This window comes from Macrotis lagotis, chromosome X (genome assembly GCF_037893015.1).
Source record: "Macrotis lagotis isolate mMagLag1 chromosome X, bilby.v1.9.chrom.fasta, whole genome shotgun sequence".
Taxonomy (NCBI): Eukaryota; Metazoa; Chordata; class Mammalia; order Peramelemorphia; family Peramelidae; genus Macrotis; species Macrotis lagotis.
This window is the reverse complement of record NC_133666.1, coordinates 143,429,796-143,457,581: the sequence shown is the minus strand read 5'-3', so window position 1 is coordinate 143,457,581 and position 27,786 is coordinate 143,429,796. Positions and strand designations below refer to the sequence as shown.

At 41.5% G+C, this 27,786-nt stretch overlaps 1 protein-coding gene across 2 annotated transcripts in view; it reads left to right on the top strand.

Moving 5' to 3' along the window:
* The window catches only part of MAP2K3 (mitogen-activated protein kinase kinase 3), a 74,882-nt gene extending 51,217 nt beyond the window's left edge, over window positions 1-23,665 (top strand). For both annotated transcript variants that reach the window (XM_074205336.1, XM_074205338.1), the window contains 11 exons: window positions 274-343; window positions 1,944-1,992; window positions 7,773-7,886; window positions 8,372-8,491; window positions 9,148-9,264; window positions 9,942-9,993; window positions 12,976-13,103; window positions 14,444-14,521; window positions 18,180-18,319; window positions 19,522-19,567; window positions 21,810-23,665. In XM_074205336.1, the coding sequence (XP_074061437.1) occupies window positions 274-343; window positions 1,944-1,992; window positions 7,773-7,886; window positions 8,372-8,491; window positions 9,148-9,264; window positions 9,942-9,993; window positions 12,976-13,103; window positions 14,444-14,521; window positions 18,180-18,319; window positions 19,522-19,567; window positions 21,810-21,893 (998 nt within the window). In that variant the 3' untranslated portion in view covers window positions 21,894-23,665. The remainder of the gene's footprint in view (window positions 1-273; window positions 344-1,943; window positions 1,993-7,772; window positions 7,887-8,371; window positions 8,492-9,147; window positions 9,265-9,941; window positions 9,994-12,975; window positions 13,104-14,443; window positions 14,522-18,179; window positions 18,320-19,521; window positions 19,568-21,809) is intronic.
* The last annotated feature ends 4,121 nt before the right edge of the window (window positions 23,666-27,786 follow it).

Here is a 27,786-nt window from a genome sequence, read left to right as displayed (position 1 = left end):
GACTCATCTGTAAAATGAGGATAATTTCTTTGTACCTGCCTAGCAGGGTTGTTATGTGACTCAAATGAAATAAGATATATAAAGTGCTATATAAATGCCAACTATTATTATTATTATATGTGTTTATTCAGGGGTTCTTAATTTTTTTTTCTTAACATCCCAAGCATCTTTTGCAGTTTGGGTAAATCTATGAACCCTTTCTAAGGATAATAAAACATATAGAGTTTTTGATCTTTATAAACCTTAAGGAATATAAATTTTTTTCTTTTGCAGGAAAAATCAAGAACAGGAAGGATTTAAAAATATCATGTACCTCCTGCAAGCTACCCATCTCCAACCCAACGTAAGTTTCCCACATACTGATTCTTGTTTTTTTTGGTAAGTGGCAGTTGAAGTGGGGAGGGCTCTTAAAGTTCAACACGAATCAGGTTGTTCTACTTGCGTGGCCCTGTACTTGGGGGGGAGGAGATGCAAAGCTTGGTTGGTTCTTTCCCTCAAAACTTCCAATCGGTTGGGGCATGTGACCTAAACACAAATAATCTATAGTATAAAAGAGCTAGTCCTTGATAAATTTCATTAGAAAATAGTAAATATAATGCTATCTGAGGTCCAAAAAGCTATTTTTTTTTATAGTTGGCATGAACAGGAAGAAAAATAGAAGAGGCCTGAAGACAGGCCTGATTCCGCCCCTTGGAATTGTGATTTTCTGAGAGGCACTTCTGTCTGAAATTTTTTCATTTGATATCTTTTGCTTTGCTGAAATGTTTTTAGGCTACCACAGTTATCCCTGTGTGACCCTTTAATTCAGACTTTTAAAGTAAGTCTGATCTTCACTTCTGTTTAATTGAGCCTTTGCCTCCTCCCACCAATACAACTTGATGGGCATAAGCTGTCATTCTGGGGAAATGGGTGTTTGAAAACAGGGCCATTTGGTCAGAGTTTGATATAGTATTTACCCCCTTATAAAATGCTCCATTCCAGTACCCTTTCTCATCTTGGCTCTTGGAATATTTCCATTAATTTACCAAGTGTTCAGTGGCATTGTGTTAGATGCTGGAGATGTAAAGATAAAGGTCAGCAATCCCTTCCTCCAAAGAGCTTATGTTATTGTAGAGGAGGTGAACACCATGTATGCAGACAGATATGTACAAAATCTAGACAAATTGCAAAGTAATTTGGGGTATGAGGATGGTTGGGAGAGCACTAAATGCAAGCATCCTGAAGATATTGGCACCTTGAGTTGTCTGTGAAGGAAATCTTGGGATTTCTACAAGATGGAGCTGAGGAGAGAAGGCATTCCAAGCTTGGAGGACAACCTGTGGAAAGGAAAGGCCTAGTGGAGGCAGATGGGGATGTTCTTTATGGAGAACAACAAATTGGTTTATACCTGGGACTTGAGAACTGGAGTCACACAGAATGTGTGAGAGGAGAAATAATATGAATAGTTTGGAAAAAAAGATAGATGAGTTTGTATTTTGTCTACCCTGAAATAAGCCAGAACGGGGAGGAAAGAGGAGAGGACACTGAATTCTTTGACACCTTACTATGGGTTAGAACATGTAATTTAGACTGAGATCATTCACTTGTGAGTAAATATTGGTGTCAGTTTTCATAGTGAATGGGGAAACTCTTCTGATGATTGTGACTACTAAACCACTTTTCTATAATTATAAAGAGTTTTACATACATCATTTCCTTTGAGGCTTACAATAATCTTGGGAAGTAGAATTGCCCATTTTCCAGAAGAGGAGACTGAGGGTTGGAAATGTCAAGTGATTTACTTGGGGCCACATAGCTGTTGAGAATTAGAGCTGGGATAGAAACCCAGATCTTCACCCAGTGTTCATCCTGTGATGTTGTCTTGTTCTCTTCTGATCATGATGCTCACCTATAGCTAAGCCCCAATGAAAAGACTCATGGGATTTTTCTTTTTTTCTTTCTAGACCTCCCAGGAACCTGGACTCCAGGACGTTCATTACAATTGGCGACAAGGTATATGATGCCAGTTAACATTTCCTCTCTCTCTCCTAACTGTAAAGATGTCTGTTTTTGTCATATATATATATTATATATCTTCTTAGGATTTAGCTTTAACAAAGAAACAAAACAAAATATACTTTCTCCAAACAATGACCTCTTCAACATTTGAAATTTTCTGACATAACTTTTTCCTGTGCTCTCTCCTGAGACTTGAGAGCTCCAGTGTTTGAACAATTCCTTCCCCAAAGAGAAAGGCATCCTCATCTAGTTTCCCTCAGTCTATCTTTTGGAAGGGATCCCACCATTTTCACCTTCTGTAGGAACTGGTTCTTTTTCGGGGGAGGATACAACAACAGTATCCCTCCCTTCTTCCTCTCAGCCAAGCTGGGGCTCTGCTTGTCTGGTCCCTGGTGTGGTGGGCAGAAGAGAAGGAGCTTTTGTGTTCTCTGCCTTGGTGTGATTCATGTTACAGGGCGAGGGCCCCATCTCTAAGTGAATGAGCAATTTATCCAGGGCTTTGACTCCCAGACTTCGTCTAGGAGGTGTACAGAGATCCTGTAAGCAAATACTAAAGGGTGTTTGAGGTTTTCTGGGGAAGCTTTTCCAAGCAGTGTCTGGGGCTTATGCTCTGCGGAGTACTGTATAACGAAAGGTCAGAGTCCTTCTCCAACTCTCTCCACCCAGCTTGTGGCTAGGGACTGAAAGGGCTGCCCTCTTAGCTCTTAGCTCTGCAAGACACAGTCTATCATTGTAACTCCCCCATTCTTCCTTTCTTTCCCACCCCCCCCACCCCCGAAAAAATTGAATCCAAACCCTAGGATCTCAAGGGTCTGCCTTGTTACCCGTCTAGAGAAGTCAGGGCAGGGAGGGTTGGTTGATGAGTACTTGGCAGGGTCTCTGGGCAGCTTCTTTCTGCCTAGCTCCAGGAGGCTTGATGTACTGGCTAGAAATAGCTTCTGGTTTTTGTTCTCCCTGTTCAGCATCCTCTAGGGACTGCGTGAGTCTGTGTACAGGGAGACTATTTATAGACCTTCTTATGCATGGGATCAGAGTTATATCTGACTGCTTACCTTCCTAGGGGCAGGTGCTAAATTGAATGGAATTTGGACTCTTCTGCCTTCTACTGCCTTGGTAGTGGTAGTGGTGGGGCCGCAGGGGGAGAAAACATGGCTTTCCTTGCTTAAATGGATTACATAAATTATCCCTAGATTGCCAGTTATTAACATAAACATTCTGGAAGGACACACCTCTAAATAGCTCCATAAGTGGGAGGAGAAATAGGTTTTTGAGGTATTTATCTTCTGTCCATATGACCTTAAGGCTTAAATGGCATTTACTAGTGGCCTTGGGGTCACTTCTTAGAGGGACAGCAGGATGTCCTGGGGGGAGGTCAAAACGTAGAATTTGGGAGTCAGTGGACAAGCCACTGAACCTCTCTCAAAGCTGGTTTCTCATATATAAAATGATGATGATGATGTTGATGATAACCTTTTCTACCTTTTTCACAGAGTTTTGGGGCTCAGTTGAAATAAGAAAAGTGCCTTGTAAGCCTTAAAGGAAGGACTTTATAAATAGCTGTTGCTGTTGCTCTCAATAGCTTATATTTTCCGTATAATTCTTTGGGAGGGTGAGGGTCTGAACAACAACTCTTCCCTGGTGTTGCATACATTGTACAAACTGGAGATTTGTCTCCTTTTGATGCTCTCCTCAGAAGCCTCCCAGTGGGACTTCTGACACTTGTGAGAGAACTTGGGGTACAACTAGTATGCCAGAACATGCCCCAACATTTGCCTGCCTGGCAAAGTTTTGGATGAGAAATTCTGGTTGACCCCCACCCCCACCCCCACCCCCACCAGTAGCTCCAAAATCAGCTGTCCAGGGTCTGTCGCACCTGAAATCAGTGTAACTATAACTCTACTTGTGATTAAATAAGGGGTTCTTTTTTTTGAATCATTGACTACTTTGGCAGTCTGGTGAAGTCTTATAGACCTCTTTCTCAATATAATTCTTTTAAATGTATAAAATAGGGTGGCTAGGTGGCACAGTGGATAAAGTACCGGCCTTGGAGTCAGGAGTACCTGGGTTCAAATCCGGACTTAGACACTTAAAAATTACCTAGCTGTGTGGCCTTGGACAAGCCACTTAACACCATTTGCCTAGCAAAAACTAAAAAGAAAAAAAATGTATAAAATACATAGGATTAAAAAGGAAACCAGTCCCATTGAAACAAAGATGTAAGATTTTCCCCTATCCAAGTTCATGGGACACCACCCCTACAAGATATCTCATTACAAATCCTTGACTTTATGAGAGAACAGTAGGATAATAAGAGAGACAGAGATGGAGTTGAAGGTGTGTATAGCTTGAGATGAGGGACCTCTGTGGTAGAACTAAGTTAGTGTATTCATTCTGTAGGAGGATAGTGCCCATGTTTCTGCTAGGGGAGGGGACCATTGACTTACTGTTAGGGTTTTGGCAGTCTGGGCTACTGGATATTCCTAAAATAAAACATTAGTCAGAACTGGAAAAACAAAAATTAAAAACACCCTTTTTTAAAATAATTTTTTCAATGAACAAAACTTTATTTTCTCTCCCTCCTATCTCCCATTGAAAAAGATTAAAAAAAAAAGAAAAAATAAAACCTTTCTAACAACTGAGCATAGTCTAGCAAATCAAATTCCTAAATTAGTCATGCTCAAAAAAAGTTTCAATTTGAAACCCGAGTCCATCATTTCTCTGTCAAGAATCACATAGCAAGCTTCATCAGTGATTTCCTAGAATTGTGACTGGTCATTGCCTTGATCAGAATTCTTAAGTCTTTTAAAGGTTTTTCATTTCTATATTGAACAACCATCCTTTAAAACTGTACATTGTAGGGGAAGCCAGAAGCCCTGTTTTCTCAGCCTGCTTTCTATTGACTTGATAGCAAAATACCTTGTGTCACTGGGATCTGGACTTCTTGAAGCTGTGATCTCCCCATTATCATACTGGATTTTTCCTGGGTGGGGTAGTGCTGCTATGCACCAAATAAAGCTCATCTCCCATGGTGGGGGGGCGGGGAGAAAGGGAGAGAGAGATCGAGAGAGAATGAGAACAAACCTGCCTGTCTGCAACCACTTTGCAGAAATAGATTTAATAAATTGTTTTTTACTAAAGAAAACCTGCTGGAAGATCCCTTTTCCTCTATGCAAAGTAAAGTACTTGTGCCTAGGATCTTTGTTAGTCATGTTGTGTGCATGTGCAGCCTTTTGCAGCTGTCACTTGGGGGCAGAAACCTGCCCTGATTGCTTCAGCCAAAAGTATGTGTAATCTCCTGAGCTCATCTAGTACTTCTGTGCTACTCACTCAGGCCAGGCCACTTTTTAAAAAATATTACAGTTTTCTTCAGTGAAGAGAAGGGAAAAAATTGTTTGTAATTAGCACATTGGTTGTTTATACCAAATAAGCTCCCCATGCCTGCCAAACTGACATTCCTAAAGCAGAGCTGGCCATGACGCTGCTTCTCAGAAATCTTGACTGATTCTTTATTGTGTCTAGGATTAGAACACAAACTTCTTTTGTTTATTTATTTAAAAAAATTTTTTTTTGAATCTTACAATTTTCTCTCCATTCTTGCTCCCCCCCCCCCCACAGAAGGCAGTCTAATAGTCTTTGCATTGTTTCCATGCTATACATTGAACAAAACTGAATGAGAATACAAACTTCTTAGCACAAGGTTAAAGCTCTCTGTGATTTGGCTCCCACCTACTCTTATAGTGTTTGTCATTGTTATTAAGTCGTTTTCAGTCATGTCTGACTCTTCATGATCCAACTTGGGATTTTCTTGGCAGAGATGCTGAAGTTTTTTGCTATTTCCTTTCCCAGCTCATATTACAGATGAGGAAACTGAGGCAAACAGAATGAAATGGCTTGCCCAAAGTAACAACGTTAGTAAGTGTCTGAAGCCAGATTTGAACTCATGAAGATGAATTTTTTTGGCTCCAGAGACCTGTTACTCTATCCACTATGCCACCTAGCTAACCTCTTTTAGTGTTATTCTAACAAGTATTTAAGTGCTTAAATTGTACTAAGTGCTGGGAATAGGAAGAAAGGGAAAAAAAAGTATAGTTCCTCCCCTCAAGAAGCTTAATGAAGGAGACAACTTGCAAGTAATTATTTGTGTGTGTGTGTGTGTGTGTGTGTGTGTGTGTGTGTGGAGAGAGAGAGAGAGAATGAGAGAAAACTCTCCATTCCAATCAAACTGACCACCTAGCAGTTCCTTGTATACCAGATTAAATGTTACTTGCCAAGAGTAAAATAATTTCTAATCATGACTTTGATAGTTTGTTCAGAAATCAGCTTTAGAGGGGCGGCTAGGTGGCGCAGTGGATAGAGCACCGGCCTTGGAGTCAGAAGTACCTGGGTCCAAATCTGGACTCAGACACTTAATAATGACCTAGCTGTGTGGCCTTGGGCAAGCCACTTAACCCCATTTGCCTTGCAAAAACCTTAAAAAAAAAAAAAAGAAAGAAAGATATCTGCTTTAGAGAGAAATCTTGGGGTAAGGGGGACAGATTATATACTTATTATAGTCCTACTTTTAATTCTTGCTTCTCAGTATAGGGGGTCATTAAGCTACTGGCCTCTCTCTTTTCAGAAGGCTCAAGCCTTTTCTGAACTCTTTTTGCCTGTTGTACACAGATCTGGTCTGGTGGAAGGGAGGAGGCCAGAGATATGCACTGGAAAATAGCACTGGGTTTGGAGTCAAAGAATCTGTATTTGAGTCCTCGCTCTTCCACTCACCAACTGTGTGACCTTGGGCAAGCCAAAATCTTTTATTTTTCAAGGCAATGGGTTAAGGTCACACACCTAGGTAATTATTGTGTCTGAGGCTAGATTTGAACTCAAGACCTCTTGTCTCCAGGGTCAGTGTTCTATCCACTGGGTCACTTTGCTGCCCCTGCAATCCTCAATTCCACCCTAAGTTTTATCATTTGTAAAAATAGGGAGTTAAATTGAATGAGGACGAGAGAATGAAGAGCCCACTCTGACTCCTCACCCTCACTGTTCTCACTTGTCCTTGACAGTTACATTCACAGTGTGAGAATTTTGTACCAAGCCATAACAATACTGTGTGGCTTTCTTCTTCTTTATGGTTTTTCTTCGAAACTAGTGTCTTCCTGCTTGTAATCCATCAGGTTTTTTAATTCATTCAATAAGCATTCATTAAACACCTTCTTTTGGTTGGACATTGTATGCTGGGACAAAATTGGGACAAAATCTCTCTCTCTCTCTCTCTCTCTCTCTCTTCACACACACACACACACACACACACACACACACAGCATCCTTGGCATGTGTTAAATCTGGGTGGTTGGTGGTAAACACACCAGTAGTTTGGAGTAAATAGTGTTGATGTTTACCTATTATAAAGGCCCCTGACTCATTCAAAAATTCCTGAGCCTTTGTCTGTTCATGTGAGGGCATATGTCATTGGCAGGATGGGGCTGATAAAAGGGACTAGATTTCCCATTCATTGATTTCCTAGGAAGTTTGAGGACTTCTTCTGCCCAAGAATAATATCTTAACTTGTGAGTGATATTTGGACAAGTTGCTTCCTTGAGGTCATGTGAGAGCCTTGGCCATGTCTGTAGAAGGTTAAGCGGCTAAAATTCTGAGTTATCTTCATGCCAATTAGTGGCTCTTGATGTTTGTGTTTGACTGGAGAGGGAGCTGAGAATGTCTACATCCCTAGGGTGTGGGCATTGTTCAGGTCTTGGGCCTTATTAACTTTCTCTTTTCTTTCTTTCTAGAATTTTGAAGTGGCAGCTGATGATTTAGTATCCATTTCAGAGCTGGGTCGGGGTGCCTATGGGGTAGTAGAGAAGGTTCGACATGCCCAGAGTGGAACCATTATGGCTGTCAAGGTAATAATGAATGGAGCTCAGAGAAAGATGAGTGGCTGTGGGTGGTGGTGTGTGAGCATTAAGACCTATTGTCTAATGCAGCACCAATTAGTACCTCTCTAAGATAAACCTTGCCCAGAGGGTGGAATGGTCAGAAAGAGGTGTCTTCATCTGGAAAATAATGGGAAAATGGGATCCTAGTTTTGAAAAGACTCACAGGTCTGAAAAGAACCTCAAGTAGTCCCTGTTCATTGGTTGGCTTTTGGGTGAGATAAGTGTCAACCCTCTTAGATTAGGTGAGACTGGGGACAAGAGAGTCCAAATGATGACTTTCAGAGGAGATCCTATCTGCTTTTTGTATTCCTTTCTATCTTATAATCACAGCTATCTGACAGTATCTGTAGCCAGGATTTCTCCCATACCCTACCTCCTTAAGAGACTGTGCAATGGAATCCAAGAATAGGATTCATTTAGGGGTTATTTCAAATTCTCTCTTCCTTCCCCAGAGGATCCGAGCAACTGTGAACACTCAGGAACAGAAGAGGCTTCTCATGGATCTGGATATCTCCATGAGGACTGTTGACTGCTTCTATACAGTCACTTTCTATGGAGCCCTTTTCAGAGAGGTAATAAATGGGGCACAAATGGATGTGACTGTACCACGGCTTTCCACTGTGCTTAGTGTGGCAAATGGGAACACAAACTCAACTCAAGTCGGCAAGCATTTATTAAGTACTGGGGTAAGACAAAAACAGGCCTTATCCTCAAGGAGCTCACAATCTCATGAGGAAATACAGCATACAAACAATCATGTATAAACAAGATGGGTATATGTGTGAATAAACATACACATATGCATGTGTACATACAGACATAATGTAATATATGTATGTGTGTCCACTGTGATCAGATCCAATAGACAGCTTGATCAGTCTGTATAATAGTCATTGAATAAAATACCATAGGAATTAGTTCTTGGATCATAAGTTAATAGATTTAGTGTTAGAAGAGATCTTAGAGGTCATCGAACTCACCTCTCACTTTTAAGATGAGGAAATTTGGGCACAGAGAGGCCCAGGATCATCTGGCTCCTAAGTATTTGAGATGGGTTTTGAAGCCAGGTCTTCATGACTGCTAGTTCAGTTCTTGCTTTTTCACTTCTGCCAGGTCTTTAGCTTGGTATAGCCCCTTAGCATCCAGCAGGGGAGGTCAGTGGTGCTGGGGATGGGGAGGGAGAATTAAGATTTTCCTATTGATTCCCTTTTTTTGTTGTTGCCACTAGGGTGATGTATGGATCTGTATGGAACTGATGGACACATCCTTGGACAAATTTTACAAGAAAGTTCTAGAGAAAGAGATGACCATACCAGAGGATATTTTAGGAAAAATAGCAGTATCTGTAAGTGGCTGAATCTCCTGCTTTTTAAGCTTTTGGATTTAGAGTGCTGAGAGGGGGTGGGGGTGGGGTGGGGTGGATGAGGAGATGATGCTTGCCATCCTAACACAAGAATCCTATCAAGAAATGGTTCTGGAATAATGGAATAAGAAGATTCCACCCATGGGAAGAATGTTCTTGGGAGACCTGGATCTTCTTGACTCACCTCTTTAGCAGTTGATCATTTCTCAGTCACTCATTGGTTCCCATGGGTTTCCATGGTTCTTGGATTAAAGTCTTCTTGCTTTGGAAATATGCTGATGAGTGACATCTAGTTCTGACATCTTGGAGTTTTGGGGATTTGCAATTGGGTTGCTATACAACTTTGAAAGGTCTTTGAAACAAATGAGCTCCTCACCCTGTAATTTTCCAATTCATTTAACTCTAGGTTCCCATTATTTTAGGATTAAAATCACCCAATGCCTCATTGTTTGAACTTGACTGCTGAGTTGCCATGTGTTGACGCTGAGCAGAGACACTTTTCTTTGCCCTTTATTTATTTTTTTCCTTGCCCTTTAAATGTGAAATGTGGAGTTGCCCTTTTCCCCCTTTAAGTAACCTGATAAACCTTTCTATGTTTGAATAACTCATATCTCTCTCTTTTTTTCCCTTCCTCTTTTCATTCCCCATGGCATCCCAAGATTGTTCGAGCCCTGGAGCACTTACATAGTAAACTGTCTGTTATTCACAGAGGTAAGTGCTACCCTTGTGCTGATTTATTCATTCATCCATTCAGACCATTACATTCAAATCCTAGCTATGTCATTGGCACTAACCTCTTAAGTTATGGACCTTCTCTGGAACTCAGTTACCTTATCCATAAAATAGGGAGACTAGTACTTACACTACCATTTAAAGAATTGTTTTGGGGAAAGTACTTTGTAAATCTTACAGTATTTTAGAAATGCATTTAGAAAGTGGAGCCAAGATGGTGAATTAGAGGTAACTCAACCAAATTCTCCAGTATTCCTCTTCAGACAACTTTAAAATAATGCCTCAAATAAAATTTTGTAGAAGCAGTGCTAGCAAAGGGTCAAAGTGAGATATTTTTCTAGCCCAAGACAACTTAGGAGGTTAGCAGGAGAGGTCTGTAACCCTGGGGTGGAGGGTAGACATGGAATGCTCACAGCCCCTGCAGTGGGCCTTGGAAGTGACTGTGACAGCAGCAGTTTGGGAGCTCTCAGCCTAGGCTGTAAAGGGAGGGGGATTGGACAATTGGTCAGAAGGATATTACAGGGCAACCCTTTGCATGCGTGCATGTGCACAAACACATATACACACTTTGAAGTTTGGGACAGTGCCTTCCCACCTCCAGGTAAGCAGAACCCAAAGTTCAAAATCAAGAAATAGGCTGGAAAAATGAACAAACAAATGAAAGGAACTTGACCATAAAAAGCTACTCTGGTGTCAGGGGAAGACCAAGACACAAACTCAGAAGAAAAATAGATTATGAAAATACCTACAGCCAAAGCCTCAAAAGAAATATATTAATTGGACACAAACTCAACAAGGATTCCTGGAAGAGTTAAAGAAAGAGTTGAGTAATAGAGAAAAATTTAGAAAAGAAATGAGAATAATCAAGAAAATTATGAAAAGAGAATTAACAGTTTGGTAAAAGACACAATAATTGAAGAAAATGACACCTTAAGAATTGGGCAGATAGTTGAAAGAGGCACAAAAATTAGAATTGGGTAAGTGGAAGTTAATTATGGCATGAGACACCAAGAAACAGTGAAGTAAAGTCAGAAGAGTGAAAAAGAATATGTGAAGTAGTTCTTCAGAAAAACAACTGACCTGGAAAATAGATTGAGGAGAGATAATTTGAGAATTATTGGATCAACTGAAGACCATTATAAAAAAAAAAAAGCTTAGACATCATATTTCAGAAGTTATCAAGGAAAACCAACCTAATATCTTAGATCCAGGGGGCAAAATAGAAATTTGAAGAATCTACTAATTGCCTGCTGAAAAAGTTCCCTAAATCAAAGCTCCCAGGAATATTTTAGCCAACTTCCAGATTTTGTAGGTCAAAGAGAAAATACTTCAAGCAGCAAGAAAGAATCAATTCAAATATCATGGAGCCACATTCTGGATCCTACAAGATTTGGCAATTTTTACTTTTAAGAAGCAGAGGGCTTGGAAAATGTATCCCTGAAAGCAAAGGAGCTACAACTAAGAATAATGTATTCAGCAAAACTAAGTATAATCCTCCAGAGGGAAAATGGATATTTAGTGAAATTGAGGACTTTCAAACTTTCCTATTGAAAATCCAGACCTGAGTAGAAAATTGATTCTGCAACATAGATTGTAGAGAAGCATTAAAAAAAAAAAGCAAATGTGAAAGAAATCATGAGGATCAATAAATTTAAACTATTTATATTCCTATAGGGAAAAGTAATACATGTAATTTCAAAGAACTTTATCATTATTAGACCAGTTAGATCCTTCTTGGGGAAGGAAATGATAAACTACTTTAGTATCTTTGACAAGAAAACCCCAAATGGGAACATGAAGAATTGGACAGAAGTGAAAAATGATTGAACAATGATAAGAACAACAGAACCAGTCTACTTAGACAAAGGGCATGGATGTGAGTTGATGTCCCCTAAAATGAAGGGTTGAGAAACAAAGACGCACTAGGAGAAGAGGGGAGGGAGAGGAAAAATGGTGAAAATTATTTCACATAAAAGAGGTTGCACAGGGAAGAACTTTTACAATGAAGGTGAAAATGGGGAGTGAGGTGGATAATGCATGAACCTCAAACTTATCAAAATTAGCTTAAAGAGGGAAAAATATGTGTGTATATGTATATGTAATTATATACTCATGTTACTCACAAGACTCACAGTATGGACCAACCAGATTAAAATGTAATTGCTCCCCAAACTTTAAAGTGCTATATAAATACCGTTGTTAAAACTTTTACTAATAGACATTAATATTCTCCTTTTTGCATCCAGTGTAGAATAATAGTAGGACTACCCATAGTCCCTTTAAGCTTGTTGATTTTTCTTCAAGTCACTTTTATAAAATTCAAATTGAATGTTAAACATGATTGTACATGTGTAATCTATATTGACCTATTCAGGCGGCAACTTCTGCTCTTTTTTGTTCTTTTTTGCCCTTAGTGGAGACCTAAAACAATTCAGTACAATTAGGTGGTACAGCAGATAGAATGCAAGGCTGAAGTCAGGAAGACTCATCTATTAAGTGTCTGAGGCCATATTTGAACTTAGGAACATGAGTCTTCCTGACTCCAGACCTGGTGCACTATGGACACTTAGCTACCCCTTTCATATTGCTTGTTAAATCATACCTTTTCCAAGGCAAAACGCTTCATTTCCATTGTCTTTTATAGGATGTGATTCTGAATATTCCTCCTCTACACATACTCAAATTTGTCAAAGTCCTTTTAAAAATATGGCACTCAGAATTGAAATCAAGTGTGGTCTAGCTATATGTCATAGCAAAGATTTATGTGGGAAGCAGGAAATCTGACTTTTAGCTCTCTTGTCAAATAGTTTTCTCCCCTCCCCCCTTTTTTTCAGGATATATTAAGTCCTGAAATTTTTTCCTGGTCTTATTTCCTACTCTTGTATTTCACCTTATAGCTTTTTCTCCCCCTTTTAAAAATTTTGACCATTTTTGATTATTTCTCTTCTTAATTTCTCTTAGATGTCAAACCATCCAATGTTCTTATCAACAAGGAAGGCCATGTAAAAATGTGTGACTTTGGGATCAGTGGCTACTTGGTGGACTCAGTTGCCAAGACCATGGATGCTGGTTGCAAACCATATATGGCGGTAAGTGGGGTCACTTTCTCAGAACAGTACAGTCACCTCCCAGGAGAAGCTTCTGCTGATTAAAAAAAGTAACTTTGGGCAACTGGGACTAGTTTTTCTATCTGTTAAATGGAGATAGTGAAAGTTACTGAACCAATAAAAACCTCATTTAGTGGGCTGTGGGTTTTCTTTTTCTCATTTTTACAGTCTAATGTTGACATTCTTGAGTATCTTGGGACCTTGGGCTCAACTGCACACTGTCTTAGAGACAAAGCATCCGGAAAAAAAGCCCTGAAGATGAGGTGCTAAATTGGGAATTGCTGTGTGTAGATTATTTGATGGGAGGATTGCCTTCAGCTCATTTTTAACCCTAGATCAGCTTCTTTCCTTATGCCAAATAGGCTTCTAGTTTCCTTCGCCCCTCAAAGCTTATGTCTTCATGCTAGCCAAATTAAAACATATTTTTGAAATGAGATTTGGTGGGGAGTGTTAGGAAAATTTTTATCCCTGCAACCAAGTAAGAAAGATTTTTTGGATTATTCACTCTGGTGCCATCCATGCCTCTGATTCCCATCATTGGCAGCACTGAATGAAAGTTGCTAAATATGTACAGTATAGTCTTCATTATTCTTCACTGTGAGAGTGACATTTTTATTAGCACCAAATGGTGATACTTTTCCTGCTATTTGTTGGATATAAACAAAGCTCTTAAAAAAATGATAAACACTACCCACTAGGACAACTGTTCCTGACAAGCTGTGGAAGCCTCAGGCTATAGTGGGGAAAAAGAGGAAGGGGTGGCAAAGGAGGCAGCTTGGTATATTGGAATGGAGACTAGTCCACACAATGTGGGGGTGCCATGTTCTGATTCCCTTTCTTCTACTCACTGTGACATTGAACATGCCATTATTCCCACTCTGGGCCAAAGTTTTCTCTGTAAAATGGGGGCATCAGATTCCACAATCCCCCTGAGGTCTCTTTCAGGTCTCAGATTTGATTCTTTGAGGAAGCGGAATGTGCCTTTTGGAAGCCTCTGTAAAATGGGGATAATATTCACACAAGCCTCCCAAGTAATCCTTGAGGAGCAAATGAGGTGTTCCCGGGCAAGTACACACTGTTAAGAGCTGTACAGATGCCAGCCCTTGTTCAGAGTTGGCCCCCAGCTGCCCTCTTCGTCCTTCCACCCTCACTTGCCCCTTGGTTCTCCAGAGGCCAGAGAGACCTGTATTGAGCTTCTGTCCTTAGCTTGCTGGGTGTTTTCTATGGGACTGTTGTGTTTGGATGGACTCTGGGCTATGACTCCTCCTTGGGCTTCTCAAGAACAAGGAACTATCTTAATTTCTCTCTTCTCACTCTTACAGCCAGAGAGAATCAACCCCGAGCTGAACCAAAAAGGCTACAATGTGAAGTCAGATGTCTGGAGTCTGGGAATCACTATGGTAAGAACCATAAGATACTCCGGGCCGAAGCTGCCTTTTGTGGGTTACTGGGGCTGGGGAGGGAGTGGCAGGAGAAAAGCTTGATTGTCCCCTCAATCTCCATCATCCCTCCAAAAGTAATTAAAATTGTGCACAAGGGGAAATTGGAAGTGATTGGGTGTGTCAGATATACGGGTCAGGGAGGTGTGGGAATGAGGCAGAAGATGGGGTCAAATGTACCTGGAGAAAGGCAAAAGGAAGAGGAGGCAGCAGTCTACAGTGGGAGTCTTGAATTTGAAGTCAGAGGACTTGTGTTGAAGTCAGCAAGTCACTTTAACTTCTCTGGACCTCAGTGGACCTCTTCTATAAAATGGGAGTAGGGGGTGGGCCTGGGGGGGAGGGTTAGCTAAATGGCCTCTGAAGTCCCCTTCCAACTCTAAATCTATGAACTTGTAATTGAATCCAGGTGAGGCAGGTTAAAATGAAGACTGAGGTTAGTTTTTTTTTTAAGTTTTTGCAAGGCAATGGGGTTAAGTGACTTGCCCAAGGTCACACAGCTAGGTAATTATTATGTGTCTGAGATCAGATTTGAACTTAGGTCCTCCTGACTCCAGGACTGGTTCTCTATCCACTATGCCACCTAGCTGCCCCCTGAGGTTAGTCTTAAATGAAGTCACAGTGGCTGTGCTCCATTTGTGACTGGTTTTAGGCATTGATTGTGTGTGTGTGTGTATGTGGCAGGGTTAGTTCTTTCTTAGTATCAGTTGGTGAATCTGTTTTTTTCCACACACTCCCCCACAACCCCTACTCCTTCTAAGTCACTGTCCTGCACATTGGAGTGAAAATGAATGGAACTGGGTTTTCAATCAGAGGATTTGGATTCAAATGCTGACTTTTCATCCTGATACCCTCTGTGACCTCGGGCAAGTCACTACTTTGGACTGTTTCCTTGCAAAATGAGAGAGTTGGATTACATGATCTGAGGTCCCTTTGAGGGCAGGAACCCAACTTTCTAGCCCTTTTACAGCAGATGCCTGGGATGATCACCCTAATGCTTAGCCACAACTCTGGATGCTGATCCTCTGAATTCTCCCTCCTGTATTTTTGGGGAGGACTTTTTGCCCATTTAGGATAACTCAGGCTGGCATTTCTCTGGGTTTAAAAATAGAATCTAGGTGGTGCATTGTTGTTCAAGGGAAATTCTGGGCCTACATTAATTAATATGGCATCTAGGGAGATTCTCAGCCCTTTGGCACTGACTCACTTCCCCTTTCCCCTACTCTGTGGGTCTCAGAAAGAGGGAATGAATTTGTACTTCTCCCAAGGGCCTTTCAGGCAGATGGTGCATTTGTCCAGGGGATTTCCCTCAGACCCTTCCCTAGCATTGTTAGCTGGGATTACCATCTCCCCCCAAAGTTTTCTTGCCTTCCGGCCGAGTTCTCCAGAATTTTTCCACCCTCAGTCTCCACCCTCAGTCCCAAACAGTGAGCTCATGGGCACCTTCTCCTCCACCCTCCCTCGGCACAGGAAGTGCCTTCACATTGGTCCCTGAAGAACCAGGCCAACCAGATTTCCTTGTAGGAACCCCAGCTGGTTCCCATTGTGGAACAAGGAAAGCCACCACTCAAGGCTGCCCTCCTGCGGCTGCTTCCCAGGCTGTTTCTAGGTTTTCTGTAATGCATATGTTAGGTGGGATGGCTCATCTGTTCTAAACTAGCCCCCTTCCCTCCCTGCTTCCAGATGCCCATGCCCCTGCCTAAGTGAGGGAAGGAGGTAGGCGAGGCGAGGGACTATCGCTTCATTTATTTGGAATGCTCTATGCAAGGAAACTGCTGAGTCTTCTTCTTTGAAATAGTACAGTAGACTTGGATCTGGGATTGAGTGTGAGAAGTGAATTTTAGAGATAATCCAATTCCATTGTTCTTCTGATGGAAGAACTGTTAGTTAGAGGTATGTGTATTTATCTTGATGAGCAAGATTTTCGTGATTGCAGAAATATGGTTTGGTTTCTTCAGATCTGTCTTTTGATCTCTGATCAATCAACAAGTGTTTATTGAGCACCTATGTGCTTTTGAGTAGTTTTGACATTTTGCTTGTTTACACTATTGATTACTAAGAAAATCATTTTAGATTCAGCCTCTACAGAAACAGACTTCACCTTAGTAGCATAATGATCTGCACTTCCAGAATGGTGTATTTGAATTCATGAGGTTTTATTATCTGAAAGAGATGCCTTCACATATGTAAAAGTGTGCATAGATGTGTGTGTCTGTGTGTGTATATATATAAAATCTGTGTGTTCAGATACAAATAATCATGTGTTATAATACAATTTTAGATCTGCATCAATTATAACATACATCTGTGATGTTTAAACATGGTTTGGACTGATGCACTAATTAAGAGCATGTTTACCTTTTTATTTCCAGTTCTAATCATTTGTTTGAACTACAGTCTCTGGAGCCCATTCTTCACTTGTGCTTTTCAGTAACAGCTACAGTTGAATTTTAAAAATTCTCTTGAATTTCGCACCCCCATTTCTTCAAGCATGGTTCAAGGACAATTTGGTATTTTTGAATTAATGGTGGTTGAAGTCAAAAAGACTCCAGCTAATGAACAATTTGTCCCTTGAGAAGATGACCTTCACTTAATGAAGATGCTATTGTTTAAAAAAATTCAAGGGACTGTTTGAAAATAGTCTTGATTTCATGTTTCTCTGTGATCATAGATCACAGGATTTTATTAGGTTTGGGGAAACTCCTCTAATGCCTATCAGAAGCTTACCCCTCCCACTCAAAAAAACAACTGCCAAATCTAGATTTTCTTCTTTCCCCTGCCCTCACTTTTTTTTGGGTGAGGGTTTTTTTTTTTTTTAGGTTTTTGCAATGCAAATGGAGTTAAGTGGCTTGCCCAAGGCCACACAGCTAGGTAATTATTAAGTGTCTGAGATTGGATTTGAACCTAGGTACTCCTGACTCCAGGGCAGGTGCTTTATCCACTTCACCACCTAGCCGCCCCCATGGGTGAAGTTTTTAACAGAACAGATTTAATGACCTACCCTCTCTATCTGTCCAAACCAATAGAGTACCAAACCTAGTAAAAAAAAGAGCTGAGCAGCTTTAAAACCTCAGTTCCTAGATGAAATCTGCTGTTCCTGAGTACTTCTTATTGAACTGCATTGGCTTAAAAACCAAGAAGTAGGTATCCACCTGAATCTACTTATACTCTCTGATTTCCATCTTTTTGCTTCTGGACTTTTGTGACCAGAGAAGAATCTGTCACATAGGTTTGGGATATAGAGACAAGGTACTACTGTGATCAGGGGTGTGTAGGTGAAACTACATTTCAGGTGGCTCTCCCTTCTTGGGGTGAGTCACCCCCATACTCTAGGAAAAATGTTTACCAGCTTTGACTATGAGTGCCAGTAGGAGAATGCTGTTCTTGAACCCATTTCATTAGACTGAGTGTAGTCAAGAGAGAAATAGGAAACCTGACCATCTCTCTTTAGGCATCTGGGTCTTGGGAACCTGAGCTTTTCTCTGATTGCTCCATGGAGTGATACCAATGTTTTAACCTTGTCCTCCTCCATGGGTTCAAGACTGGATGAGGTATGAACTGTGGGATTTTGGAAAGGTGAGGGGACATGATTAATGAAAGATCTTTTTCCTTTGGGCTACAGATTGAGATGGCCATCCTTCGGTTTCCATATGAATCATGGGGAACCCCATTCCAGCAACTGAAACAGGTGGTGGAAGAGCCTTCTCCTCAGCTCCCTGCTGACCGATTCTCTTCTGATTTTGTGGACTTCACAGCTCAGTGGTGAGTCTTTTCTATGATTGCCTTGGTGATGGTGGTAATGGCTTTTTGTGAGTCAAGTTTTTAGGTAAAATCATTCTTTTAGAGAAAGGGAGGGTCTTTGCTCTTTCCCAATAGGGCTAGCTAAATTTCCAAAACTTTTTAATCATGTGTCTAATGCTCTTCTGGTGAGGCTAGTGGGGACCATCCTTAAGTATTTGGACCACACATTTATCTTAGGGTGGCAGTGTTCTTGAAGGTGAGAGTAGGCAAAGAGCCTTCTTTCTAACTACTTTCATTGAAGACGCAGGGACAGTCCTTAGAAAGACACTTAGTCCAGCCTTTACTAGTACAGCCAGCCTGTGCTTAAACTCTGCCATTGATTAAACCCAAAGCAGCCTATCTGCTCTTGCCTTTGGGACATTTTTGTATTGAGGCAATATGATATAATGCAATGGTTCTCAACATTATTTTTTTCTGTAAATCCCCTTGAGAAAAGGATAACTTAAATAGCTACTCATATTATCTGAAATGATTTACTGCTTAAGATGCTATTAAAATTTTTTTTCAAATCATGAAATGGGAATTGCTGGCATACTGAATAAGGCACTAGACTTGAAGTCAGATCTTGTTTATTAAATCCTGCCTTAGGTACTTGTTTGACTCTTGGCAAGTCACTTGATATTTCTGAGTCTGAGATTCCTTATCTATAAAATGAGGATGGGAATGGACTTGATAGCTATTAGATGGTTCCTTCTACTCTGATCCTATGGAAATCTCCCTCCCCGATAACTTGTGTTTTCTCTTAGGCTCCTGGAGCCATACAATCTTGGTATATTTGAAGACCCAAAGATACATACATGGAGTTTTTAGCAATTTGACATTTCTACTGGCCAAGGCCTGGGCTAAGTGATAGGTACACAAATACAAATAAGTAAAATAGTTTATCCACTACAGTCCTGGAGTATGTGTCTAGTTTGGTGAATCCTAAGTTTGCCTTTGGAGTTAGGACTGGTTTCTGCTAATGGTCCCAGCCTGGATACTCCAGTAGCTGTTCTGCCTACTAGCAAGTTAACTTTTCTTTGTCCGTCCTTGCAGGCAAAATCACTCTGGGCTTTTGGGATTGTTGGGACCAAGTCAGTGAAAGGCTGGGATATGATTGTGTGATCTACTGCTCTCTACTCCCTGCTCAGAGGGTTCATGTCTGTCCTGTTTTTCCATTGTAGTTTGAGGAAGAATCCTGCAGAAAGAATGAGCTACCTGCAGTTAATGGTGAGTACCCAGGAATCAACTTTCCAATGTGAAAGTAATACTTTCACATTGCAATACAATAAGTTTAGAGAAGGCATTAGATGATATCTTTCTGGATATTAGAGACTGTGACTGCCCTGGTAGGCTGGTCAAGACCCAATTGGGGAGATGCTGATGTAAAATGAATTGTTTAGCCAAGGATGTGAGGGTAGGGTAGATTTCTTTATTTTCCTTAGACATTTTTTATCTGTCTTTTTTTTTTATTCATCTTCATTTCCATGTTTATCCCTCCTCTTCCTCATTCTAAGAGGTGGGTTTCTTTTGATAAAGTTTAGTTTAGCAACTTGACCTTAGTTGCTGGTATTGGGGGCACACCTCTTTTTGAGGTGTGCCTTGGAACTGCTTTTGGGAAAATTTGACTGTTGACTTATCCAGCATTGGGAAGTCAGCAGGCACAGGGCTGGAAAACCCAAAGCTTTAATTAGCTCTGGGGGGAAGTGGCCTGGGACAGGAGGAGGCTTGCTTGGTGACTCAGTGACTTTCCTCAAGTCCATGTGGAGATTACATAAGTCTTAGGGGAAAATTCATATACCACAACCTAGACCTCAAGAGTAGTTGGTTGGCCACCATGTTGCCTCCTGGCATAACCCAGCACCAGGACTGGATTCAATTTTGATTTGGGGCAGGATAAAAAAAGCCCTCTCACATGGTCTACTTTTGGTATAGCTGAGCATCAAAGATAGACTTGCTCATTAGACCAGTTTTTCTGTGATCAGTGATGGCACAGAGCTAGAATGATGCCAATTGGAGCCATACTTTAAGATAGTTGCAGCTTTGAAAATGGTGGATCTCAGCCTTTTTTTACTATTGTCAAAGATTAGTTGAGGATTGTGGGACCTTGAATTCATGGTGCTGTAGCAAGGAACTCATTTAGGGAAGAGACTCTTGCCTTTTGAGGAAGAATTGTCCTTAACCCAAGGGGATGAAATGCTGTCATGGGCCAAGACAAAAAACTAAGATGATAAGCCTAAACTTAAGTTATACTCATAGTGTTGGGAAAGAACATTGGTCCTAGAGGTAGAATTTGAGTTGAGTTCTTACTTAGTTTCACCATATAACTAAGTGTATGATCCCTGGATAGGTCTCAACATCTCTGAGTCTCAGTTTCCTTTATTGTAAAGAAGGGAGAATCATATTCTTTATAGGGTTACTATAAAGGAAGTACTTTAGAGATGGGAAGTGCCACCAGCCACTCTTTGTTTTCTGAGACCAAACAACTCTCTGAGTCTGCTGGAGAGGTAGTCCTGACTGGGCTCTGCATCTCTCGGGAAGGAATGTGGCCCACCTGGGGGATTCTAGAGCTTGAATCAGCTGTTGCTTCAACTAGGACTTGTGGGCTTCTTCAGGGCCTGAGAGATCCCTACTCTGGAAAGACTGATGGGCATGAATAATTGAAAACAGAGGAAGAGGAAGCGTAGTAGCTACTAGACATCAGTTCCTGCTCTGTTGGCGTTGCAGAAGTGTGAGTGGGTGGAAATAGAAAAGGAACTTTGTCTGTTAAATTTAATCAGCATCTATCTCTGGAGTATCCTACCTACTGTGGGAGATACAAAGGAAAATATGCCTGCCCTCATGGACCTTACACTCAAATAATCAGGGCTTCTATACATGTGCACACACACACACACCCCCCCCACACACACACCCCCAAAATAAATATTTTAGGTGGCAGCAGAACATCTAATAGCTTGGGGATGGAGTGCAGGCATGCTCAGCATAATACCAAACTTGATCTCAAAGGAATCTCAGAGGCAGAGGTAAAGAAGGAGGGATCTTAGAGACATGGAGGTCCAGCCCATACTAAGACCAGAGGGAAGTAAGGGATGGAATATTGTGTAAGGAGATTCTTTTTTTCTTTTTGGTTTTTGCAAGACAATGGAGTTAAGTGACTTGCCCATGGTCACACAGCCAGGGTAATTATTAAGTGTCTGAGGCCACATTTGAACTCACTTCTCCTGACTCCAGGGCCAGTACTCTATCCACTGTGCCACCTAGCTGCCCCTGTGTATGAGATTCTTAAGCAACCAAGGTGGTGCATGGATTATTGACTCATTGTGCTGATGAGGGCTTTTCCAGCATGGTCTTGAGCCCAAGGATTTTGACTTCATATCAATGTTTTCCTGGAATAATACAAACAGGTTAGGGGTAGGGAGTAGATATATAATGAAATGACTCAATCTGACTTGTCTTTTCTCTTTGACAGGAGCATCCTTTCTTTACTTTGCACACAACCAAAGAGACGGACATCGCTGCCTTTGTGAAGGAGATCCTGGGTGAGGATTCATAGAGGAAGGACATTACTGCTCTGTGGGGCACCCTCTTCCCCTCTCCCTGGAAAACAGAAATGAGGAATGGCGTTCTTGGTGGTTTGCACAGATCATGTCCCCAGTCCTGTCCACCTCCAACCTGGAGCACGGCATTAGTGTATTCTCATGTCATCCTGTGTATCTTTGAGCTAAAAGAGCTACCTAGCCAGCACCATGGAAATCCAAGGACAACGTTTGGTCACTGCTCCCACAGAAGCCCATGCAGCATTGGCCATGTGGAATTTCTCCACTAGCAAGACTCTTATCACCATGACTCCTGGGGGCTGAGAAACCAGTCCTTTGCTTAGCCAGGAACTGAGACCTTAGGAGTTAAGATGTTGGGGTAAGGGTGGTTTTGAAGGAGGGAGGGGGGTATTTCTTTGGGTCTTGCGATGTGCCATTTGTCCCAAGTGCCACAAAAACTGACCTGGTGTGCAGAGCTGCCCAATGTTTTGAGTAGAGTGAGTTTCTGGAACTACCAGCTCTGTAATTTTTTGTTCATTTATTCACTCGGTTCTTCCCCCAAATCCATTTCTTTCTCTCAGCATTGCAGAAATCTGACTTCTCGATACCTCTCCCCCATAAGGTATAACAGCTCCTATCTCTGCAGCAGGGCCCTCCATTTTTCCCTTCCCTAAATCTACTTTTTTTTTTAGACTCTGGATCCCCTACCCTTGGAGGGAGAGCTTTGAATTCCAGGGAATGGGAGGTGAATGGGATGGTGTTGGCCAAGTGGCCTTGGATGTCTGTAGTGAGTCTAAGAAAGAATCCCGTGTTCTTTTCCTAGGCCCTGAGGGTGTAGATGTATCATGAGGGGCAATGAGTGTGGGAGGTAAGGATGTGATCCTGCCCCCTCTTATACAAGGTGCTGGCCTCTATTACTCCCATAGTTTTATTTTTAAAAAGACCCAACAAGTTCCCCATCAGGGCCCAGGGATTTGCTGAGCTGCTCCATAAATCACTCCCAACCATCTCTTCCATATCAGCCCTGAGGATCAGATTAGGTCCTTTTTTTTTTTTTGGTCCTTCTGACAACCCAAGAGTATTATGAGCCTATGTAAACAGTAAATTGTATAGGGTAAGCAGAACATAGGTTGTATTATATTTTTTATATCTATATATAATGAACTTTTAAAACCAGTTCCTTATTTTAATCTGATGACAGATAATAGTCCTCCCTGGGGGATGGGGGTGGGGTAGGCTCTGGGATCATGTCTGATTACTGTGAATATCAGAGATTGGTCCCATCCCCTTTCCCAGGCTATACTTCCTGCCCGGAAGATTCTTTTCCTCCTTCCCTTCACCTCAACTTTAGCTTCCTTTAAGGGTTAGTTCAAGAACAGCCTTGCCTCATTTCCCTGTTGAGAACTTCCCTTGAAGGTAAGAAAGGGAGGAGAAAGGGTCTGCTCCAGGAAGGACTGTCTCTCTAGTCAGAAATGTTGCAGGTTGCCTACAATTTTCAAGGGAAGTGGGAGTGAAAATAAACTTTAGGTCCAGTGATTTTCTTTGAAGAAATGTCTACTATCTTTGAAGCTGCTGAGGGTAGAAATGGGAAGAGGTATAGTGTCCTTGGTAAAGGAATTGATTTATACACCTAAGTTGAAAAGACCTGGATGGGGGTAGGGGGTGGGACATCCCAGATTTTTTGAGTCTCTAAATCTTCAATTCTAACAAGTATTGCCACACACCTCTCTCCTTCCCCTTCCTCCATTTAAACTGAAGCCCTTTGCCCTCTGTTCAAGGCGGGGGGGGGGGGGGGGGGAGGGTCATCTTGTCTGTAAGGGTTGTATAATCCAGACAGATTTTTAAATGTCTCATTGGAGAGAGATGTTGTTCAGTTGTAGCTGCGGAAGCTTCTCTGTCTGACCTTGGTGGTCAGATTTGAATGTTTCCAGTTGTCCTGGGAATGGAATAGAGGCCTTTATTTTTGTCTCTGTATTCTTCCCTCCTTTCTCTTTACCCCAAGAAAAAAAAAAAAGAGTAAATGTGCAAACCATCCTGACTCTTTGAAATATGTGTGGGTAACCTGCCCACACTTGGGACTGAAGTCTAGCCGTAAACTTTATTAACTTGCCTGGTTGTTTTGAGTTTTAATTTTCTTTTTTTAATTTATCATACTTTTTTTTTTTCTTGCTTTGAGGGTTTGGCTATTTTTTTCTTGCATGGATTAGCTGCCTTCCACTCTCCCTACCCCCAGGGAGTGTTAGCACACCCAGTTACAAGACATTGCACTATCGTAATGTCTAACTGGTTATTGGTAGTGTTGGGGGATAGATGGGGACATCATTGGGCCCCCCAAGACCTCTGTTCAAAGAGGAGATTGGGGCTGGAGTAAGGGTAGGTGAGTTCCTTTTCGTTAACACACAAGCTCCTGCCTTGTGGATGTTGGTGGGAGAGGTGCCTCTGACTTCCAAGGGATATGTTCTCCCACTGTGGATGTTTTGCTTCATGGATTATTAAATTTTTTTTTTTAAGAAAAAAGTTAAGGGGAAAGGTTAAAAAATAAAAGCAGAATTTGGAAAATATTTGTCCCAGTAAAAGGGTAAAGCCATCCCACTGCCTTTGGCCCCTTTTCCTCTGCTCTCTGAGAGGGAGCTGGCTAGAACCTGGTTGCTGTTTTCAATAAAAATAAAAAAAGAAATAAGATTTTGTGTGAGCCTATGTCTTTAACCACCACAACTTATAAATGTTTTCTTTTTGGGGGGATGGTCATAGAAGAACTCTGCATCCTTCTAGGACTTTGGGATAAGTATAGTTATTTGGAAAAACAACCTGAGGATTTCCCCTTGGTGTGATCCCTTCCAAGGAATACAAGATCCATTAAATGTTAGACCTGGAAGGGGCCTTTGTGACCAGCTAATCCAATCTTCTTTTGTTTTAGAGATGGAGTCTCAGTTCTCTCCTCACCCCACTTCAGTGTTCCCTAATTGAGTTTTATTCCTCTGGGACCAGAATGCTTTTCTGTGGATGTAGGTTCTGATTTGGAAGCTAGGTTTTCTTGGACCTCAGAAAGATGTTCTAATGTTAGCTCACAATCCTGCACCACTTAGTTGGCAGTGGGCCTCCCTCACAACACACTTGAGAGTTAGGCAGTATGAAGATTCTCTTTTGTTGTATTCAATCATATCCAACTCAGTGGGATTCAATTTTGGGGTGTTTTTTGGCAGATACTGGAGTGGTTTTACCATTTACTTCTCATTTTACAGGTGAAGAACTGAGGCAAATAATTGTTAAGTGATTTGCCTTGGGTGACAGCTACTGTTTGAACTCAGGGGTTTCTGACTCCAAGCCTGAACCTCTGTTCACTGTGTAACCTACCCTGCCCCATTTCTCTTTTACAGATGTGGCAATGTCCTTGGTTTGGGGACTTCCCAGGGGTCACACTGTTAAGTGTCCAAGAGATTTGGACCCAGAATTCATGACCATTTTAGTGGTTCATAGATGTAGGATTGGAAAAAGATTTTGATTTAGAACTTATTCCACTCTCCCTCCTTTCATTTTACGATAGGACAAACAGCTTAAACAGGGGTAATATGATTTATTTGCTCTGGGTTATACCTAGAAAATGTTAAAAGGAGGGTTTGAGGCTTCTGAAGCCCCCCAAACTAGAATCCTGTCTGTTTCACATAAATGCTCAAATTATGGAATACTAATAGGTAGCAATTAAGGATTTGAACTCAGGTCTTTGGCCTATGTTTCCAGTTCACTTTTTGGAATAATAAGGCTCTTCCTACTGATTTGTTCCACAACATATCCTAGCTTGGAAAATCATTGTTTGTGATTTATGACCTGGGCTCTGATGAGTATTTACTCCTTTTCATCCCTGGTCTCAGACCCACTATACCACTTCTGGTCTGTCTTTGTACTTTATTTCCTCTCTCTCCTGTTTCCAACCTACCCCTCCAACCTCAGGAAGAAGGTGTCAGTCATAGTTCTGTGGCTTTAGTCCCTGGCTCTGTGACTTCCCTGTTCAAAACATTCTTCCCTGACTACCATTCCCATATGTATGTGTTTTATTCCCCTCCTGACCAACTGCCACCAATGGGACAGGACATGGTTGAAGAGGACCATCCTGAGGAAGAGAGGAGGCACCACCTCAGTATCCCCTCCCTTAGCTCCTGGTGGAGACAACCTGGGATGCTGAGCCAACGAGCCTGTCGAATAGCAATGTCCCACAGACCACCATCCCTCCTTGCAGTCTGGCTCCGAGAATCCTTCATCCAGAAAAGCAAACTTCATGAGGATGTGACATGCCAGATGTACCTGCTTTGGGGAGGAAAGAGTTCCTAGCACCAGAGACCTTGGCACTGTCAAATGAACCAACATCAGGAGCCAATATGAAGACAATAGAGAAGTTATGTCCTGAAGATCTGGTGCCATCTGGCTTGCAACTGAAACTCATCTGTGTTGTGGTCTCATCTAGAACATGAATTCTTTGAGAGCAGGGAGTGTATTGTTTGGTTTTTGTATCCTCAGTGCTTAGCACAGTGCCTCCATATATAGTTATGTGATAAATAAATGTTCCTTCGTTCTTCCATCCATCTGTCCATCCAACCCTCAATCACCCTCCCTCTCTCCTCTCCTCCCTCCTCTCCCTCCTTCCCTCTCTTCCTCCCTCCCTCCTTCCTTTCTTCCCTTCCTCCATCCCTCCCTGTCTTCCTTTCTTCCATTTATCCATCCATTATTCAATATCCTTGACACATCCCGAGGGGTTCAGACTCCTCAGACTTGAGGGATACTGGCTCTTGATTCTACCCCACCCTCCGCCCCAGTCTTGGAGAATAGCACCGCTCTGTCAGGAGATGAGGCTCCTATTCAGCCCCAGGATGATGATAATAATATGATCTTTCATAGGGCATTACTAGATTTGCAATGTTATTTCTTCTGATACTCATGACAGTTTTATGAGGTAGGAAATACAGCTGAATAAGTTACCAAGCGGCTAAATGACCTTATTGGTATCCATGATCACATGACTTTTTTTGGGGGGGTGAGAGTTTGGTTCAGAAGAAACTCTAGATGTGGTGACTCCCTCTATCAATGTAGGTTGACCACAAATTTGTAACTTAGAGCACTGCCTCACTCAAAGTTTAGTCTTACCCTTGCTCATACAGTGGGTATGAGTTGTCAAGAAGCAAGACTTGGACTGGAGTCTTCTTGACTCCAAACTAGCCCCTAGTCCTTGTAGCTGTTCTGGCCACTCGGCTAATAAGGATTATAGCTGGGATCTGCACTCACTGCTTAGCACGGGCACCTGCCTGCCTAATAAATGCTTATCGACTGACTGATAAGATTTCTCCTGACTTGTGTACATTCATTATTACCATGTTGTATATCCATTAGATAGCAAGCTCTGTGAAGGCAGGGACTGTTTTTTCCCTCTTTTTGTATGCTTAGCACTCAACTTGGAGCCTGACTATAGAAGATACTTAATGGGTGTTTATTGATTGACTTCAGGTTCAACATTCTTTTTTTTAAAATTATTTTAAAATTAATTTTTTTTTAGTTTTTTGCAAGGCAAATGGGGTTAAATGACTTGCCCAAGGCCACACAACTAGGTAATTATTAAGTGTCTGAGGACAGATTTGAACTCAGGTCCTCCTGACTCCAGGGCTGGTGCTCTATCCACTGTGCCACTTAGTTGCCTCTACTTTGAATATTCTTAAAATGCACATGTGCATTTTTTTTGGAGATTATTTCTATTGGTCATTTTGTTTCCAAATGTATATTTCCTTGGGCCTCAGTTTTACTATCTGTAAAATGGATCTCTGTTTCTTGACTTCTTTCAAAATTCAGATTAGATCCCACTTTCCGCAAGAGACTTTTCTTTTTAACCTCTCCACCCCTTCTATTTTCTCTGAGATTAGTTTCCTT